General features: G+C 39.8%; 1 protein-coding gene across 1 annotated transcript; it reads left to right on the top strand.

The window, feature by feature from the left end:
* Positions 1-4599: 4599 nt before the first annotated feature.
* Positions 4600-12937, top strand: LOC131197074 (vomeronasal type-2 receptor 26-like). Its single transcript, XM_058180703.1, has 5 exons — positions 4600-4796; positions 5364-5655; positions 8266-9129; positions 11778-11904; positions 12039-12937. Exons 1-5 carry the CDS (start codon positions 4600-4602, stop codon positions 12935-12937), a joined length of 2379 nt encoding a protein of 792 aa, XP_058036686.1.
* The last annotated feature ends 7365 nt before the right edge of the window (positions 12938-20302 follow it).

Below are 20302 nucleotides of genomic sequence, written 5' to 3'. Positions count from 1 at the left end.
AAAGGTAGATACGCAGACAGTCTATCAGAGAGAGAGAGAGAGAGAGATGATGATAGATAGATAGATAGACAGACAGAAAGATAGATAGATAGATAGATAGATAGATAGATAGATAGATAGATAGATAGATAGATAGATAGATAGATAGATAGATAGATAATACATAAATGATAAACAGAGGATGGATGGATGGATGGATGGATGGATGGATGGGTAGATAGATAGATAGATAGATAGATAGATAGATAGATAGATAGATAGATAGATAGATAGATAGATAGATAGATAGATGATATATATATATGATAGGTAGATGACAGAGAGATAGATAATAGACAGGTGATAGATACTATGTATGAAGTAAATGGCCCAAATTATAATGAAATTGCAAACTTAATTCAGATAGAAACCTGTTACTCTGGACTTCTCTGCCTTTTTAGTTTACCATCTTATAAATTGAAATGTAAGAAACCTCCTTGAATAAAACCTTATGACTTACCAGTGTGAGGAGTTTTATTTATCTATTTATTTCAGAGAATTTATACAGCCACCCATTCCCTGTCGGTGTCCCTGAGCTGCTGAAAAAATTATAAAATATATAAAATATATAAAATATAAAGAATAAAAACACCCCCCTGTAGATAACAGTCAATCAGTTGAGCCACTTCATCGGTTCCTACCCACTCTGGGTTTCATGGGAGTAATGTCAGGGCTGCTTCTGTTCATTTCCTAAGAAAGAAAAATCCTTGGCTCCATAGATTTGGAGAAAAGTACTTTTACTAGGAAGAAACTGAAAGCAGACAATTTCAAGCAAGCTATGAGGCAAAACAGCGCCAGCGCAGCAACTTCAAACACAGCAGAACGTCAGACCTGGAAGCCATCTTTCTACCTTTGTGCCTTCAGGCTTCACACCTGCCACAAATTCTACTGTGGGAAAATGTGAGGGGGGATTTAATAGAGTGAAGAAGACATGTAGTCAAAATAAAATTATTTCTAAAAAGTCAAGGCAGTGGTGCCCTGCAGCTGTGCTGAGAAAAATGAGGAGGTATCTTCCGGTCTGGAGGTTACCTGATTGGCCGTATGGGGACATGTGGGTGAGGGGCAAGGTCTTGAACTTTCTTTTGGGTGTGGAAAACCCGGAAGCTTTCGGATTCGGGTTTTCCCAGATTTGCCAAGATGACATCTCTAATAAAAGTTAGCTTTGAGGAACTTCAAGCCTTGGAGTTTGATTTTTTGGGGGGTATTACTTGGAACCCTAACATTAACCCGAATCCCCTTTCAACCTAAGGCAGATCCCCTGAGCTACGGGGTGCTGTCCGGGGTCCTGAAGTCCAAGCATTGACCCGATATCAGGTGGTGCGAAGACTCACGGAGTATTACATTTAGAGCTCAAACCCCTTGTAGCTAGGCAAACGCATACCAGAGCCAATAGACTTGACCTTGAAGATAACAGCAGCTGCAAAACTGCAATGTAACCTTCCCCTATTCCCTCCCCCTTATTCTATGGCATCAAGCAACAGGCTGGCTGACACCTATTGATAAAACCAGGCGCTCAGGGCTTGCAAAAAGGATCAAAATGCGGACCAATCTAATCTTAGCATAGATGATGTTCCAGAGGGAGGGAGCCATCACAAAGAAGCTACTTCTTCTGGGTCCCAACGGATGTCCTGACTTAAGAGAGGGGATCCACAATATTCCCTGCCTTCTTGCTCTAGTGGATCACATGGATGTCATCAGGAAGAGACAATTCTTCAAATAACCTGGTCCCAAGCCATGTAAGGTTTAAAGGTGCCAACCAACACCTTGAATTGTATCCAGAAGCAAATTGTTAGCCAATGCAACTTCCACAGGAAAGGTGACACCTGTGCACACCTGGGTCTACACAAAACCATACAGCTGGCTGCATTTTGAACTAAGTGGAGGTTCTGAGTATTTTTCAAGGGCAGCCCCATGTAGATTTTCGTGCAGACTAGAGATTTATTAATTAGTGTCACAAATAGTTTTTTTTTTTTTTACTTTTGTGAACTGAAATTTAAGGAACACCACAGTATAAAACCAATTGATGTCCCATTGTAAAAGTGTTTTTTTTTTAATATAACCTCAGCCAGTTCCCCCAAAGTTGCTTGTTGTTGTTAGTCACAAAGTCATCTCCAACCCATCCAAACCCCATGGACAATGTTTCTCCAGTTCTTCCTCTCCTCTATCATCCCTCGGAGTCCATTCAAGCTCACACTGACTCCATCCAGCCACCTCGTTGTCTGTCATCCCCTTCTTCTTTTGCCCTCAATCATTCCCAGCATTAGGCTCTTCTCCAGTGAGTCCTTCCTTCTCATTAGGTGGCCAAAGTATTTGAGTTTCATCTTCAGAATCTGGCCTGCTAAAGAGCAGTCCAGGTTGATCTCCCCTACGACTGAACTGTTTGATCGCCTTGCAGTCAAAGGGACTAGCAGAAGTCTTCTTCAACACCCTAGTTCAAAGGCCTCAATTTTTTGACGCTCAGCCTTTGTCATGGTCTAATTTTCACAGCCATCCATTGCAACTGGGAAAACCATAGCCTTAACTATATGCACTTTTGTTGGCAGGGTGATGTCTCTACTTTTTAGTATGCTGTCTAGATTTGCCATTGCTTTTTTCCCCAGGAGAAAGCGTTCTTTGGTGCTCAAAATTGCTTATACGAATAAAAAGTGTTTCAGCATAAATGTAGGCTTTTAATCTATTACTTCTCTGTGGTTCAAATGTTTCTTGTAGTGGGAGAAGAAAGAACATTCTTTAGATTATGTTAAAGCCAAGATGGTGCAGTGGTTATAGTGCAGCACTTCAGACTGCTTCGGCCGACTGCTAGCTGCAATTCCGCAGTTCAAATCTGACTGGGTCAAGGTAGACTAAGCCTTCCATCCTTCTGAGGTGGGTAAAATGAGGACCCAGATTGTTGGGGGCAATATGCTGATTCTCTAAACCACTTAGAGAGGACTGTAAAAGCACTATGAAGCTGTATAGAAGTTTAAGTGCTATAGTGCTATTGCTAAAGTTTTTTTTTCATAGAATGTATAAAACATTACAAGAAAAAAGAACCAAGAATTAACTTCCAACTCTTTTCAGCACAGTAAAAAATACTGTTAAAAGCTCAATTTTTTACTTTTACACATGAATATATACTGGCCATTTCTATAACAACAATCTATCTAATCAGTAAAACCAAAATCAACGTTTCATTTCTTTCATCAAAAGCACAAAATCAAGAAATAATTTCCAAATAAAAACATGATTAAGTATATTCTCATCTTTGAATCAAGCAACCAATTTAACCATTTCTGCTTTTTCTTCCTTGCTTTGAAAATAAGATATATTTCTGTTTGCACTTCATTATCTTTATGAATTACTGCTAATCATAGAAAAAAAATCACTGTATTCTTTCAAATTCTTTAATCTTAAAGGGAAAAATACTTTTTATCTATTTGAAAACACTAAACTTTTTTTTTTAAAAATCTAAAAGCAGAAAGTTCTAATACATCTTTTTAAAAAACTTCCTCTCAACATACAAACTTTAAAGTTCTCTTTCAGTCAAACCAATAACATTCCAAGTAATTCCAATTAACTTATTAAATTTAGATCATTCCCTCCAAGTTATCCTATAAAATAATAGGTTTCTTCTTGTATGCTTCCTTTTTAAAACTCGTAACTTTATTTCAAACCAATACATCGTTTTCTTTAACTTTTCTTAATGTAGATAATTCAAATACACTTTCAGTAATATTTTAGAAACTTTAAGAATTACTTAAGCATTACATATAAAAGAAAAAAATGCATTTTCAAACCCACTTTACACCAAAGCGTCTTTATTACAAATATCAGACCAATGAAAATCCTTCCCAATTCCAAAAAGAAAAAAAAGTAGACGTCCTCCTCATGGCTAGCTTTAAAAAAATTGTCACCCAAGCTAACATTGTGCAACTAGTAGAAGTATCCCCTCCTTTCTAGGGGGATCTGGAAGGAAACCATGGAAACTTCTTAAGATGAAGGAATGCCAAAATATCTATGCATCTTAACGCTATTCAAAGAAAGGGGAACTGTACTTATTATTCATTGTAAAAAAAATTAAATAAATTCCAAAAATCAAGTGTATTCGGTATTGCAAATTCCCCTCCATACATTGTAATAGCAATTGTGCATTTAAAAAAGCATTTACACTTCAGCCACTTACTCTGTCAACAGAAAGAACATAATTACCTCCTACGGGAATCACCATATTTTCTTCACTTGCCATCAAAACATGGAAGACTGCACAGAAGGTTATTTCAATCCAACCACAATCAATGTATCTTGAACCCCAGGGAGATTGAAACAAGGATAATAATGACTGTGTGTCAGAGTCATTGCTACCACTTTCTTCCCTCTATTCTCCTCTGCCACAGTATCTGTTCAAACGCTGATTATACATGAATTTTCATTCTCATGGATATCCAAATACCCAATGGTGGGCACTCTGATTAGATGCACTCTCAGATATAAAGCTTGAATTAATCACTGGATTAGCTATTGGAATAACGCAACCTTTATTCTAGGTTAGGATGAGAGACGGAGACATTTTCAAGAGTGAAGATGTTGCTCCTTCTAATGTTTCTCGTGAAGAAAGTAGTGACACTGAGCTGCCCTGCAAGTGATGCTTTCCTTGTTCCACATGAGTGGTACCAACCTGGTGACCTCATCGTTGGTGGGATAGTGTCCCACACCTATTACAACCTTCATGAAATTAATTTTAAGGAACATCCTTATAAAACATCTTATAACACACCAAAGTAAGGATTCCTTTTGTTTTCTTTTTCTAATGTTAATCAGTTTCCCAAAAATTCCTTATGTGAGTAAAAAGTTCTTAGTATAAATGTAGTCTTTATATTAATCTAAGTCTAACTTTCAAATGTTTTTAGTTATAGAATAAACCTTTTTCTTTACTTTGTGGTGAAGTGTTTGTCTTATAATATATGAAAACATCTTTTGAAGAACATTTAGTAAGCTTATTGGGATTCAGAGTATTTTCACTCTGAACAAAACATACATGCAATAAAGGACAGATAAATGCTGAAATTGTATATACTCCATTTTGGGGGGAAATTAGAAACTAAATCTAATTCCATGAAAAAAGCACTATTTTTTATTTTATTGTAGAGTATATTTGTTGCAAATCATGCTATTGCTTTAGAAAAGCAAATTCGAACTGTGTACAATTTATTCAGTATTTTAGAAAATCTATTACTTTCTTACCTTCATCAGAGAAAGAAATGTTTGCTATTTCATATAGAAATGATGCCACCTTATGAGAATTTGCGAACTTCCTTTTTCAACTGGGCTATTTAACTCATTTGCAGTGTATTAATCAAATTCTACCAGCACATCCTTGCCTTGGTTTTTGCTGTGAAGGAGATCAATGAGGACTCCAGGATCTTACCTAATGTCACTCTTGGGTTCCACATGTATGACAGTTACTATGATTCAAGGATGACCTATCGCACCACCCTGGACCTGCTTTTCAAATCCCAGGAATTTGTCCCTAACTACAATTGTGATCGTCAGAAGAATCTCATGGCTATCATTGGGGGACTGAATTTTGTCACATCATCTTATATAGCTGAAATTATAGGATTCTTCAAGATTCCACAAGTAAGTTCTGAAAGGGTTGAGCAGAAAATTCTTATTCTTATGGTTGTTATGGAATAATTAATGATCTTCAAAGGTTAAGCTTAATTTTCTGCTAAGATGTTCTGCATTTCTTATAGTCTACTTAGCATTCTGGGAGATGCCTTACTGAAGTCCAAGTAAATTTCATCCACAGCATTCCTCTGGTTCACTAATTTTATCACTTTGTCAAAGAATGCAATAAGATTTCCTTGGCATGATCTGTTTTGGACAAACCCATGTTGGTTTTTGGTTATTACTTCCCCAGTATTGAGGTCAGGCCGATAGGTATGTAATTTCCTAGTTGTTGTTTTTCCCCTTTTTTGAAGATGGGAATTATATCAGCTCTTTTCTAGTCCTCTGCAAGTCCGCTGTGCTCCAGGATATTTGCAAGATATAGTTCAGTGGTTCATCTGCCAGTTCCTTCAGAACTTTGAGGTGTAATCCATCTGGTTCTTTGTGATTTGAACTTGTCTAGGGTAGACAGGTGTTCACTTACTATTTTCTTCACGATTTTAACTTGTGTTTCTAATCTTGTTTTTGGTGCTGTTTTTTTCCTTTTCTGTAAAGACAGATGCAAGAAACGAGTTAAGTAGTTCTTTCTCTCTGTTGTTTGTCACCTTCTTGCCACTTTCTCCCAGCAATGGACCAATTGTTTCCGTGACTTTTTTCTTGGTTTTAACATGTTGGAAGAAGATTTTTTTTTTGTTTGTTATATTTTTACTTTGTCACTAGCCTTTGTACATTGCGATCCTTAGCTTTCCTCACTTAATCTTTACAGGGTCGGGCTATTTGTTGATATTCTGTCTTAGTTATTTGCCCCTCTATCCATTTGTATACTTGTCCTTCTTGTCTTTCAATTTGTCAGAGAGTTCTTTATGCAGTCATGCTGATTTCTTTTGAGAGCTGTTATTTTTCTTCTTCACTGGTATTGTGCTAGATTGGGCTTTTATAATCTCACTTTTCAAAATTTTCCAAGCTTCTTGAATTGTTTTCCCCCTTAGGATTGTCATCCATTGAATTCTTCCCAAGATCTTTAAATTCATTGAAATTAGCACTCTTAAAGTCCAAGACTCTAGTTTGACTGTGTTCTACTACTTATGCTTGCATAATATTGAATCCCAATATTGCATGATCACTTTCCCCCAAGGTTCCTGTAGCTTCAACACCTTCTATCATTTCATCTCCGTTAGAGAGAATTAAGTCTATTTTGGCTGATCCCCTTGTTCCTTCTCTACCTTTTGGGAAACAAAGTTGTCTGCTTCATTTATTCCATTTGTGGGTTTCACCCACCAAGTTTCTGTAATGGCAACAATATCATATCTCATTTACTTGAATTTCTAATTCATCTTGTTTATTCTTCATACTCTGGGCATTGGTGTATAGATATTTGAATCCATTTTGATTGATCCTGTGTTTACTGACTATATAACCTGTGTTGTACCTAAATGCCCCTATTTTCTTGCCACTTAACATAACATAACATAATAACAGAGTTGGAAGGGACCTTGAAGGTCTTCTACTCCAACCCCCTGCCCAGGCAGGAAACTCTATACCATCTCAGACAGATGGTTATCCAACATTTTCTTTAAAAATTCCAGTGTTGGAGCATTCACATCTTCTGGAGGCAAGTTGTTCCACTTATTGATTGTTCTAACTGTCAGGAAATTTCTCCTTAGTTCTAAGTTGCTTCTCTCCTTGATTAGTTTCCACCCATTGCTCCTTGTTCTACCCTCAGGTGCTTTGGAGAACAGCCCGACTCCCCCTCCTTTGTGGCAACCCCTGAGATATTGGAACACTACTATCATGTCTCCCCTAATCCTTCTTTTCATTAAACTAGACATTCAGAGTTCCTGCAACCATTCTTCATATGTTTTAGCCTCCAGTCCCCTAATCACCTTTGTTGCTCTTCTCTGCACTCTTTCTAGAGTCTCAACATCTTTTTTACATCGTGGCGACCAAAACTGAATGAAATATTCCAAGTGTGGCCTTACTAAGGCATTATAAAGTGGTATTAACACTTCACATGATCTTGATTCTATCCCTCTGTTTATGCAGCCCAGAACTGTGTTGGCTTTTTTAGCAGCTGCTGCACACTGCTGGCTCATATCTAAATGGTTATCCACTAGGACTCCAAGATCCCTCTCACAGTTACTACTATTGAGCAAGGTACCACATATACGGTACCTGTGCGTTTTGTTTTTTTGCCTAAATGTAGAACCTTACTTTTTTCACTGTTGAATTTCATTTGGTTAATTAGCGCCAAATGTTCAAGTCTATCAATATCCTTCTGTATCTTGAGCCTATCTTCTGGAGTGCTGGCTATACCAAGAGCACTAACTTGTTTGATTAGTACACTTGGTATGGCACTCACTATAACATAACATAATAACAGAGTTGGAAGGGACCTTGGAGGTCTTCTAGTCCAACCCCCTGCCAAGGCAGGAAACCCTACACCATTTCAGACAAATGGCTATCCAACATTTTGCTTGCTTGACCTTGTTCTTTGGATATATTGTATACGAAAACAAGATAGAAAAATTAAATTAAATTTACTCTAAAGACTCTAAAGAATACTACTAAATTTTCTTTCAGCTGACATATGGCTCATTAGCACAAGAGGAATTTCAGACTAGTAAGCTCTCTTCACTATATTTCATGGTCCTCAAAGAGGACCATCAATACATTGGGATTATCCAACTGCTTCGTCATTTCAGGTGGACGTGGATTGGGATATTTTCTATTGATAACAATAATGGAGAAAATTTCTTACAGAAAATGGGGCCTTTATTTTCAGAGAACGGAATCTGTGTAGCGTTTATAGAAAGCCTTGCTCAACAACTCCACTTGGAAAGATTCTCAGAACTTTCTCAAATGATCTCCATTATTTCCTTTAATATGATGAATAGCAAAGCCAATGTGTTTCTTGTCTACGGAGGAGCCAGGACGATTATATGGCTAAGATTTATAACATTTCTGGTAGATCCTGAAAGCAAGGAAACTGCATCATTAAGAAAGGTGTGGATCATGACTGCACAGATTGATTTTGTATTACCAGGCACTCATATCAGATGGGATCTGAAGATGTACAATGGGGCTATTTCCTTCACTGTTCACTCAACAGAAGTTGTAGGTTTCAAGGAGTTTCTTCAGACCACAAATCTTCTTTCAGACTACAGAGATGGGTTTCGGCAGAATGTTTGGGAACAATCATTTGAATGTACTTTTCCAAAACCAGAATTACAAGAAACAGACAGTAGACTGTGCACTGAGGAGATGAAGCTGGAGGATCTTCCTGGGGCCGTGTTTGAAATGGAAATGACTGGGCACAGCTACAGTGTCTACAATGCTGTTTCTGCTGTGGCTCATGCTTTGCAGGCTCTATACATGTTGGGTTTCAATAGGAAGGAAACTATGATGGGTAAAAAGACTGATCTTCCACATCTGCAGGCTTGGCAGGTATTCTATTTGAATTGGACTCTTCTTTTATTTCAGTAAGCAGTTTGATGTAGAATTATGTTTTAAACCCATTCTGGAAAGTTTTGATATTTTCTGCATGTAGAATCAAGTTAAGTATGTGAAAAACATAGAAGTATGGAAGAATTTCTTGATAGAACAATTCAAAAATTTGCCTTCAGAAATCCTGAGTGCTACATATCTGGAGATTTTAATGAAATGATTGGAGAGGCATTTGTCTATATCATTGTAGGTTATTCTCCTTGAGGGGGATGGTGTGCTAGAAGACCCCCAAAGTCCCTTCCAACTCTGTTGTGTTGTATAAAACAGATAGAGAAAAACTGGTATGTGTTCTTATTTTGCCGCTCACATATTCTTCTATTGTGATCACCCAGAACTGGCTGTAAAAATCATGATTTAGGTAGCAGTAGGAGTTATTTAATAAATCTCCATAGATTGGACAATAAGAGTTAGTTAAAATGATAATTTACATTACCTTTCATTGATTTTTCCAAAAGGTAATCAATTCTCCAAGAACTTTTGTGTGCTCATGAACTTTTCATGAGTGACATGCTGAGATTTCTGTCTCTATCAGAGATTTAGAGCAATAAAGTGGTGGTCCTCCTTAGATGTGACATCCATAGTTTGAAACAACTCTATAGTCTCTGTTTCCCACTTATCTATCAAAGAATGCTTAAGTCTCAGATTCCAAAATCTGGCTAAAAGAAATTAATTGGACCCGCAAATAGCTTTGTACCAGTGAGGAAAGATTAGATATGATTTATCTTTAAATTACTTGTTTAAGTAGTGGACATAAAACATAATTGAAGGACCTGAAAAAATTCCAAAAGCCTATTTTCATTGTTCTTCAGTTTATTCCTGTATCTTTCCTTATAATAATATCAATTTTTTTTTTGTTTACATTTATACCCCACCCTTCTCCGAAGACTCAGGGCGGCTTACAGTGTATAAGGCAATAGTCTCATTCTATTTGTATATTTTTACAAAGTCAACTTATTGCCCCCCCAACAATCTGGGTCCTCATTTTACCTACCTTATAAAGGATGGAAGGCTGAGTCAACCTTGGGCCGGGCTTGAACCTGCAGTAATTGCAGGCTTTGTGTTCTTAATAACAGGCTTTACCAGCCTGAGCTAAACCGGCCCCAAATTATTTATTTCAAATAATTTTTTTTTTATGTACACTGAGAGCATATGCACCAAGACAAATTCCTTGTGTGTCCAATCACACTTGGCCAATAAAAATTCTATTCTAAAAATTCTATTCTATTCTAAATTATTATCAAGGTTGACTCAGCCTTCCATCCCTTATAAGGTAGGTAAAATGAGGAACCAGATTGTTGGGGGCAATAAGTTGACTTTGTATATAATATACAAATGGATAAAGACTATTGCTTGACATAGTGTAAGCCGCCCTGAGTCTTCGGAGAAGGGCGGGATATAAATGCAAATAAAATTAAAATTAAATTAAAAATTAAATTAATCAAAGGGCCTCTGTGGTTCAGATTGGTAAGACAGTCTGTTATTAACACAGCTGCATGCAATTACTGCAGGTTCTAGTCCCACCAGGCCAAAGGTTGACTCAGCCTTCCATCCCTTATAAGGTAGGTAAAATGAGGACCCAGATTGTTGGGGGCAATAAGTTGACTTTGTATATAAATATACAAATAGGATGATGATTATTGCTAACATAGTGTAAGCCGCCCTGAGTCTTCGGAGAAGGGTGGGATATAAATGCAAATAAAAAAATAAAAAATAAAAAATAAATAAATAATGGAGTGGACATGTACATTTCCACGCAATATTGATGATCAAATTTCTAAGCATACATATTTAATAATAGTTATCTGAACATGAAAAATGAGTGAATGAAACTTGAATATGTTGTTCTCTTCTCTGTTATATTGCTTTCAACTGTCTATTTCATCTCTTTCAATTAGCTCCATCCATTCCTTCAAGGCATTTCTTTTAACAATTCAGCTGGGGAGAGAGTGTTCCTGAATGAGAAAAGAGAAGCAACAGGTGGATTCGACATCACCAACCTGATCATTTTTCCAAACAGATCCCTTCAGAGACTTAGAGTTGGAAAGCTGGATCTAGAGACTCTGAAAGGGAAGGAATTATTCATTGATGAAGATGTGATCTTCTGGAACCCAAATTTTAATCAGGTTTATGAATTATTGTATCAAATATATTTTAATCCAATATGATCCAATATTGAACACAATTCATTTTGAAATATCATTTCTGTTTTTTTAAAATAAAGAGTGGCACATTCTTTTCAAATGCTGTTGATGATCCAGCACTCATCAATGTGACAAAATGATATTACAATACAAAAGACATATTTAGACATTTGGTTTGCATTTCCATTTAAAATCACAAGAGTGTCCATTTTTTCATGAAATTGCCACCCTGTGTAATTATTTACTCTCCCTGCCCTTCAAACAGGATCTTTTCTACATCAATGAAGTTTCTACATCTTTTTAAGTTGTGGATGAAATTAATAAATTCAGTATTCTTTTGGGAAGTCAAAAATAATTTACCTATATAAAGAAAAATACGATCAGTTTTAAATATCTCCATTTTCAAATTTATTTGATTCATTTTCAAATCGATATGATTATCACCAGGTTCCTCCACTTTCTCAGTGCAATGACCCTTGTTTCCCTGGATCCTGGAAGAAGGGGATTGAAGGGGATCAGTTCTGCTGCTATGACTGTGTTCCCTGCCCAGAAGGGAAGATTTCAAATCAAAATGGTAGGGTAGGAATTCGACCATTTTTCCTTAGACTTAAGCAAACTTTAATAAATTACTTGATGTATAAAATTAATAAACTGATTTTCAGTATTATGGAATGCATAGGTGAAAAAACTCCTTGATTTTCCTTTCAGATATGGAAGATTGTTTTGAATGTTCAGAAGATCATTATCCAAATAAAGAAAAGAAAGGTTGTATCCTGAAACTGGTGGTATTTCTAACCTTTGAAGAAACATTAGGAATTGGTTTATCCTCAGCAGCTCTTTGTTTCTTCTTCTTGACATCTTGGGTACTTGGAACTTTTATTAAGCACAGGGATACTCCCATTGTCAAAGCCAACAACCGGTCCCTCACCTACACCCTGCTTGTCTCTCTTCTGCTCTGTTTCCTCTCCTCTTTCTTCTTCCTCAGCCAGCCTGGCAAGGTTACCTGCCTTCTCCGACAATCAGCTTTTGGCATCACTTTCTCAGTGGCCATTTCTAGTGTACTGGCCAAAACCATAATTGTGGTTGTGGCTTTCATGGCCACTAAACCAGGATCTCAGATGAGGAGATGGGTGGGGAAAAGATTGGCCTTTTCTATTGTCCTCTCTTGCTCTCTCTTCCAAGTATGTATTTGTATTCTTTGGTTGTCGACATCTCCTCCATTCCCTGAGTTGGACATGCACTCAGAGCTCCAAGAAATGATTTTACAATGCAACGAGGGATCAGCTTTCTTCTTTTATTGTGTCTTGGGCTACATGGGTATCTTGGCCATTGCCAGCTTTATTGTGGCTTTCCTTGCCCGTAAATTACCTGACAGCTTTAATGAAGCCAAGTTCATCACCTTCAGCATGTTGGCCTTCTGCAGTGTGTGGCTCTCCTTCTTTCCAGCCTATCTGAGCACAAAAGGCAAAGCCATGGTAGCTGTGGAGGTCTTCTCCATCTTGGCCTCCAGTGCTGCATTACTGGGATGCATATTTCTGCCAAAGTGCTACATCATTGTTTTCCGACCTGACTTCAACCACAGGGTGAAACTCATAAAGAGAAATTAGCACATCCTGGGATTTTTCTGTCTTAGAGAAATTGTTGAAAAAATGAATAGAAAGACTATTATCTATATAAAACAGAAGTGACAGGAACATAGCAGTTTTTATTTCTGTCAAAGACAGATTTGTGTAGGATATTTATGATTATTAAGGTTTATTATGATTGCCCATTCCAAAATCTGTGCTCATGCTGCTGTTCACCATTTTCCAAGATTCTTTAACCTAATCCCTTCTCCTTTTCAACATATCCATTGAATTTGATTTTGGTCATCCATCTTTCTTATTCCCTGTTAGGATATTTCAGAAATTGGCTCAAATGACGTCTCATGTTTGCAAAGACATTTCATGGATCTTATACTTTGAATTCCTAAAGCATTACATAAATACAGTAAAAAACTGGTTTCCAATTTAAAAACGTACTTAACACAGTATCAAAGCATATTAATTTTGGATTTGTTAGTGTTCTTTCAAATGTAAAATACATTGAGTTTGTGATTCTTGTAAGCTTAACTGCATTTTAGAAAAGGATGACCATTATTTGAGTATATTCCTCTGCATAGACTTTAAGCAATAAACTAGGTTATTTAAACCTTGATGTGTGGAGCTGTTTTTTTGCTGTCTGACATTGATTTCCACTCCCAGAAAAATTTTTGGGGAGTAACAGAAGCAACCAACATTACATCTATTTATTTATTTATTTATTATTTAGATTTTTATACCGCCCTTCTCCCGAAGAACTCAGGGCAGTGTACAGCCAGATTAAAACAGTACAATATACAAATTAAAACCACAGTTAAAATAACATATTCTATAATGGCCGAAAATTAAAACCGTCAAATTTGACCCATGAACAAAATACCCCAATTAAAATTATTAAAATTCGAAAAAATTTAAAAATTTAAAACTTTAAAAATTAAGCCAGTCCTGCTTGGATAAATAGGTACGTTTTCAATTCACGGCGAAAGGTCCGAAGGTCAGGTAATTGACCCAAACCAGGGGGAAGTTCGTTTCAGAGGGTAGGTGCTCCAACAGAGAAGGCCCTTCCCCTGGGGGCTGCCAGCCGACATTGCTTGGCGGACGGCACCCTGAGAAGACCCTCTCTGTGTGAGCGTACGGGTCAGTGAGAGGCATAAGGTAACAGCAGGCAGTCCCGTAAGTACCTGGGCCCTAAGCCATGGAGCACTTTAAAGGTGATAACCAACACCTTGAAGCGCACCCGAAAGACCACCGGTAGCCAGTGCAGACTGCGCAGTGGCGGTGTTACCCGGGAACAATGTGTGGCTCCCTCAATCACCCGTGCAGCTGCATTCTGGACTAACTGAAGCCTCCGAGTGCACTTCAGGGGTAGCCCCATGTAGAGAGCATTGCAATAATCCAGACGAGAAGACATCTGACCTACAAGCAGAAGCAGTGTCTGACTACAGGACAGTGGACACTCTCCTGCACTGTGTGTTCAATTTGTGCAACTTTTCTCCAACTGTTTAATTAATGCATAATTTGGTGCAACTTGCACTCTTTGATCCTCTGACACCAGCAGCAGCCTCAGAACTATAATCCACGTTGCAAAGGAATCATGGAAGCTCACCAGAAAGATTCAGAGGAGAATCATAATGGATGAGAACCTTCAAAGCACAAGGAGGGTTGCTTGTGGGAAACTGAGCAGTCGAATTCCCGATCCATCAGTCATGAGTCTCCTTCATTCTGAGTCTATTGATGGCCTCAGCAGCTCATTTAGCACTTACATCACTTAGATAATGCCTCAGTTATGGATCACTATCACAGCTTTATAGACACCTTCAGAGGCCACTTCGAAAATCCGATACGCAGAGTATAATAATGTGCAAATTCCATTAGTTCGAGCAGGGTAATAGAAAGGTCAGACTGCACATACCAAATACAAGTTAATCACAGCAGGTCTAGAGTACAATAAGGTAATTGTAATTGCTTTATTTTAAAGATAGGGACTGAATAACCAAATTGGCACTGAAATCATAAGGCAAGGACATCAACAGATAGTGGACCAAATCTACTGCATTTCTATTATCATACACTCATGCTTGGAAGTGATTCAAAGCCAATTCACGATGTCAGAGACAGCTGATATCATAGAATAGAATAGAATAGAATAGAATAGAATAGAATAGAATAGAATAGAATAGAATAGAATAGAATAGAATTTTTTATTGGCCAAGTGTGATTGGACACACAAGGAATTTGTCTTGGTGCATATGCTCTCAGTGTACATAAAAGAAAAGATATGTTCATCAAGGTACAACATTTACAACACAAATGATGGTCAATATATCAATATAAATCATAAGGATTGCCAGCAACAAAGTTACAGTCATACAGTCATAAATGGAAAGAGATTGGTGATGGGAACAATGAGAATATTAATAGTAGTGCAGATTCAGTAAATAGTTTGACAGTGTTGATGGAATTATTTGTTTAGCAGAGTGATGGCCTTCGGGAAAAAACTGTTCTTGTGTCTAGTTGTTCTGGTGTGCAGTGCTTTATAGTGTCGTTTTGAGGGTAGGAGTTGAAACAGTTTATGTCCTGGATGTGAGGGATCTGTAAATATTTTCACGGCCCTCTTCTTGATTCATGCAGTATACAGGTCCTCAATGAAAGGCAGGTTGGTAGCAATTATTTTTTCTGCAGTTCTAATTAGAACTCTGAAGTCTGTGTCTTTCTTGTTGGGTTGCAGAACCGAACCAGACAGTTATAGAGGTGCAAATGACAGACTCAATAATTCCTCTGTAGAACTGAATCAGCAGCTCCTTGGGCAGTTTGAGCTTACTGAGTTGGCGCAGAAGCTCCCTTATTACTAAATTAATTAGCTCCCTTATTACTGAAAAGGATTCACCCAAGGGGAGACCAAGCCCTGAGAAAAGGACTCACCCAAGGGGAGACCAAGCCCTGAGAATAGCCCCATAAAGAGATGAGTGGCAGCTGAAGAAAGACAGAGGTGCAGAGTCCTGGCATTCTGTTTTTAACTCTGGAGGGTCAGGGCATGTATTGAGAGTGTGTCTAACCAGAGCCTCTAGAAGAGGAGAAAGACCTCTCAGCCAGAGCATGGAGAGCACTGTGCTGAACACAGAACCGCTCTTCTCACAAGAGGTCACAAAAGGGTCTATTCAAACATTAAAGAGAGAGCAACACCATCTAAATGAATACACGTTGCTGGAAATTTATATCGCCTTGACCCTCTCAAACAAATAGAAATAAGGGACTGCAGTGTTAGTGGATTCTGGGGCAAGAATTGACTGTATAGACTTCACGATGGTTAACATTTTATAAATCCCTACAGTCCTTCTAGATACTCCAATGCAAGTAGAAACAATACATCACAAAATTTAAAAGTTGGTCCAATTATAAATAGGATAGCAAATAGCAGTAGGCCATCATATTCAACAGTTTACCCTGTATGTCACCAGCCACCTTCCCTTTCGGATCATGGGAACAAAGTGGCTGAAACTTCAAATCCCATTAAAAAATGGAGACTGGAACTCTGTTTTTTATAGCTCCAACTTACCAGCTTCTCTAAGTACAAGCAGACCAGAAGAACCCTTACAGTAACTGGCAGAACACCCCAAATGGGAAAGAACCAAGTTACCAGTTAAATACACAGATTTTCTAGATGTTTTTGGAGAGAAGAAGAAGCAGTCTTTTCCCCACATAAAGACCACATCTTTGCCATAGACCCAGTCCTGTGGGGTGGAGCTAAAATACCCGCTTAGATATAGTACCCCATGTCAGTTAAGAGACACCACAGTACTTATTTACCTGAATCAAAACACAGAAAATCCTCAAACAGTGTTTAGGGGCAACCAGGGACCACCGCCAAGAAGCCCCATCAGACTACATATCCTCATTTTCATTTGAGTAGGGCTTTTAAAGCAAAGGACAGAATAGTACTACCCTAATCTTTGAGAGGAGAAGTTTATTAGCATTGCCATGATGACTAAAGAAAAAGGCATGAGAAATGGTTGCTGGAATCGGGTATGTCTAGTTTGATAAAAAGAAGGACTAGGAGTGACATTACAGGAGTGTCCCAATACAAAAGGGGTTGCCATAAAGAAGGGGGGGGGCTATTCTCCAAAGCACCTGAGTGTAGGACAAGAAGCAATGGATGGAAACTAATAAAGGAGAAGATAAAACTAGAACTAAAGAGAAATTTCATGACAGTTAGAACAATTAATCAGTGGAACGACCTGCCTCCAGAAATGTTGAGTGCTCCAACCCTGGAAGCTACTCACCACCGCAGGGAGACAGAACCAATAAGTTGGTTCCGTCCCAGGCACCTGATGGACCCTGAGAGGTTCCAGATGGAGCTTGGGCCGTTTCCTGAGGATCTTGCCCACGGCACGACTGAAAAACTAGTTGCGGCCTGGGAACAGGCCGCGGCTGGGGCTTTGGAACGTGTCGTGCCTTTGCGGCCTCTGACCCGGCGCAGATCTCAATTAGCTCTTTGGTTCTCTGAGGAGCTGAGAGAGATGAAACGCCGGAGAAGACGCCTAGAGAGTGTTTGGAGGTCCAGCCATTCCGAAGCTGATCGGACACTAGTTAGGTCTTTTTCAAAGACCTACCTAGTGGCACTGAGGGTGGCGAGGCGTTCCTACGCTTCCTCCCTCATTGCGTCGGCAGATAACCACCCGGCCGCCCTGTTTCGGGTAACCCGTTCCCTCCTTCACCAGGGGGAGCGGGATGACCCCTTACAGGGATGTGCCGAGGAGTTTAGCGGTTATCTATACGATAAAATCGCTCAGCTCCGGGATAGCTTGGACCAAGATTGCGATGATCCGGATGAGATGACTGAGGCGCGTCTTGTTGATACCGTTTGGGATGAGTTTGATTCTGTGACTCCCGAGGATGTGGACAGGTTGCTGGGGAGGCTGCATGCCACTACATGTTTACTGGACCTGTGCCCCTCCTGGCTGGTGCTGGCCACTCAGGAGGTGACACGAGGCTGGCTCCGGGGGATTATAAATGCTTCTTTGATGGAGGGGATCTTCCCTGCCGCCTTGAAAGAGGCGGTGGTGAGACCCCTCCTCAAGAAGCCTTCCCTGGACCCAGCTATTTTGGGTAATTACCGTTTAGTCTCCAACCTTCGCTTTGTGGCGAAGGTTGTAGAGAGTGTGGTGGCATGGCAGTTTCCTCAGTACCTGGAGGAAGCTATCTATCTAGACCCATTCCAGTCCGGCTTCCGGCCCGGGCATAGCACGGAGACAGCTTTGGTCGCGTTGGTGGATGACCTCTGGAGGGCCAGGGACAGGGGTTGTTCCTCTGCCTTGGTCCTGTTAGATCTCTCATCGGCTTTTGATACCATCGACCATGGTATCTTGCTGCGCCGGTTGGAGGGGTTGGGAGTGGGAGGTACGTTTATCGGTGGTTCTCCTCCTACCTCTCTGACCGGTCGCAGACGGTGTTGACAGGGGGGCAGAGATCGACCGCGAGGCACCTCACTTGTGGGGTGCCGCAGGGGTCGATTCTCTCACCTCTCCTGTTCAACATCTATATGAAGCTGTTGGGCGAGGTCATCAGTGGCTTTGGGGTGAGTTATCATCTGTACGCTGATGATACTCAGCTGTACTTTTCCACCCCAGGCCACCCCAGCGAAGCTGTCGAAGTGCTGTCCCATTGTCTGGAGGCCGTATGGGTCTGGATGGGGAGAAACAGACTCAGACTCAATCCATCCAAGACGGAGTGGCTGTGGATGCCGGCATCTTGGTACAGTCAGCTGCAACCGCAGCTGACTGTTGGGGGCGAGTCACTGGCCCCGACGGAAAGGGTGCGCAACTTGGGCGTTCTCCTGGATGGACGGCTGTCATTTGAAGACCATGTGGCGGCCGTCTCCAGGAGAGCTTTTTACCAGGTTCGCCTGGTTCTCCAGTTGCGCCCCTTTCTGGACCGGGATGCCTTATGCACGGTCACTCATGCTCTCGTCACTTCTCGCCTGGATTATTGCAATACTCTCTACATGGGGCTACCCCTGAGGTGCACTCGGAGACTTCAGCTAGTCCAGAATGCAGCTGCGCGGGTGATTGAGGGAGCACCACGTTGCTCCCGGGTAACACCACTCCTGCGCAGTCTGCACTGGCTACCTGTGGTCTTCTGGGTGCGTTTCAAGGTTTTGGTTACCACCTTCAAAGCGCTCCATGGCTTAGGGCCCGGGTACTTACGGGACCGCCTGCTGTTACCACATGCCTCCCACCGACCCATGCGCTCTCACAGAGAGGGTCTTCTCAGGGTGCCGTCCGCCAAGCAGGGTCGGCTGGCGGCCCCCAGGGGAAGGGCCTTCTCTGTGGGAGCACCTACTTTCTGGAACAAACTTCCCCCCAGTTTATGCCAATTGCCTGACCTTCGGACCTTTCGCCGGGAACTGAAAACTTATTTATTTATTCAAGCGGGAGTAGCCTGATTTTTAAATGTTAATTTTTTTAAATTTTTAAATTTTAAATTTTAATTGTATTTTATTGGGTATTTTATATGGTCAATTGGACGGTTTTAATTTCGGCCTTTATGGAATAAGTTTTTTAATTGTTATTTTAATGTGTATATAAATTGTTTTAATGCAGGCTGTACACCGCCCTGAGTCCTTCGGGAGAAGGGCCGTATAAAAGTTTAATTAATTAAATAAATAAATAAATAAATAAATAAGTTTATAAGAAGAGATTGGACAACCATTTGTCTGAAATGGTATAGGGCTTCCTGCCTGAGCAGGGGGTTGGACTAGAAGACCTCCAAGGTCCCTTCCAACTCTGGTATTCTGTAGAAATAATAAAGGTGAAATATAATGTAAAAAAAAAGTAAAATAAAAAAAAGTAAAATAAAAATCAAGTAAAATAAAATAAATCTGATGTGACAAGTGAGAAGGATTAGAAGATGGAACGTGTGTGATGGCATTGTGATATAAATTCAATCCAATTGTTAACTACATATTGAACTGCACAAAAGGAGGTCATTTCCATGCCATCAATAATAGGTTGACTGTTATGCTTTATTAAAATTCCCATGAATAATCAACCTAAATTCTTTAGAGTGGACACAGCCAGCTGGATCAATTCAGAAGAAGGTTGGGTTTTTTTTAACCTCTCCTTGACTTGACTTGAACTTCTTGGCTGGGTCCACTCTGTAAACCGTGAAGCCATTTTGGAGCTTCTTCAGGGCTGCCACAGTAGAGCTGGCTAGAGCTGTTGGAACGGGAAGGGGGAGATAGAGATAGCTGGGGGTTTGTAGCCTTGGTTCCCTTTCTCCTGGGAACCAAGGACCTTCTCACCAGGTGCTGGGGAGGCTTGGATTGAAAGCAACTGGAGTTGGGATAGTGACTGGATTAGACCATGCGATGGATATGTGGGATGGGGGAAAGAA

This window comes from Ahaetulla prasina, chromosome 4 (assembly GCF_028640845.1).
Source record: "Ahaetulla prasina isolate Xishuangbanna chromosome 4, ASM2864084v1, whole genome shotgun sequence".
Classification (NCBI taxonomy): Eukaryota; Metazoa; Chordata; class Lepidosauria; order Squamata; family Colubridae; genus Ahaetulla; species Ahaetulla prasina.
The sequence above is the reverse complement of the archived record's forward strand: the minus strand, read 5'-3'. Positions and strand labels throughout refer to the sequence as shown.

Coding starts and splice junctions, on each gene's coding strand:
- LOC131197074 (XM_058180703.1), top strand. CDS start 4,600: ATGTTGCTCCTTCTAATGTTTCTCGTGAAGAAAGTAGTGACACTGAGC. Junction 4,797..5,363: donor ACATCTTATAACACACCAAA/GTAAGGATTCCT, acceptor ACTCATTTGCAG/TGTATTAATCAAATTCTACC. Junction 5,656..8,265: donor GATTCTTCAAGATTCCACAA/GTAAGTTCTGAA, acceptor ATTTTCTTTCAG/CTGACATATGGCTCATTAGC.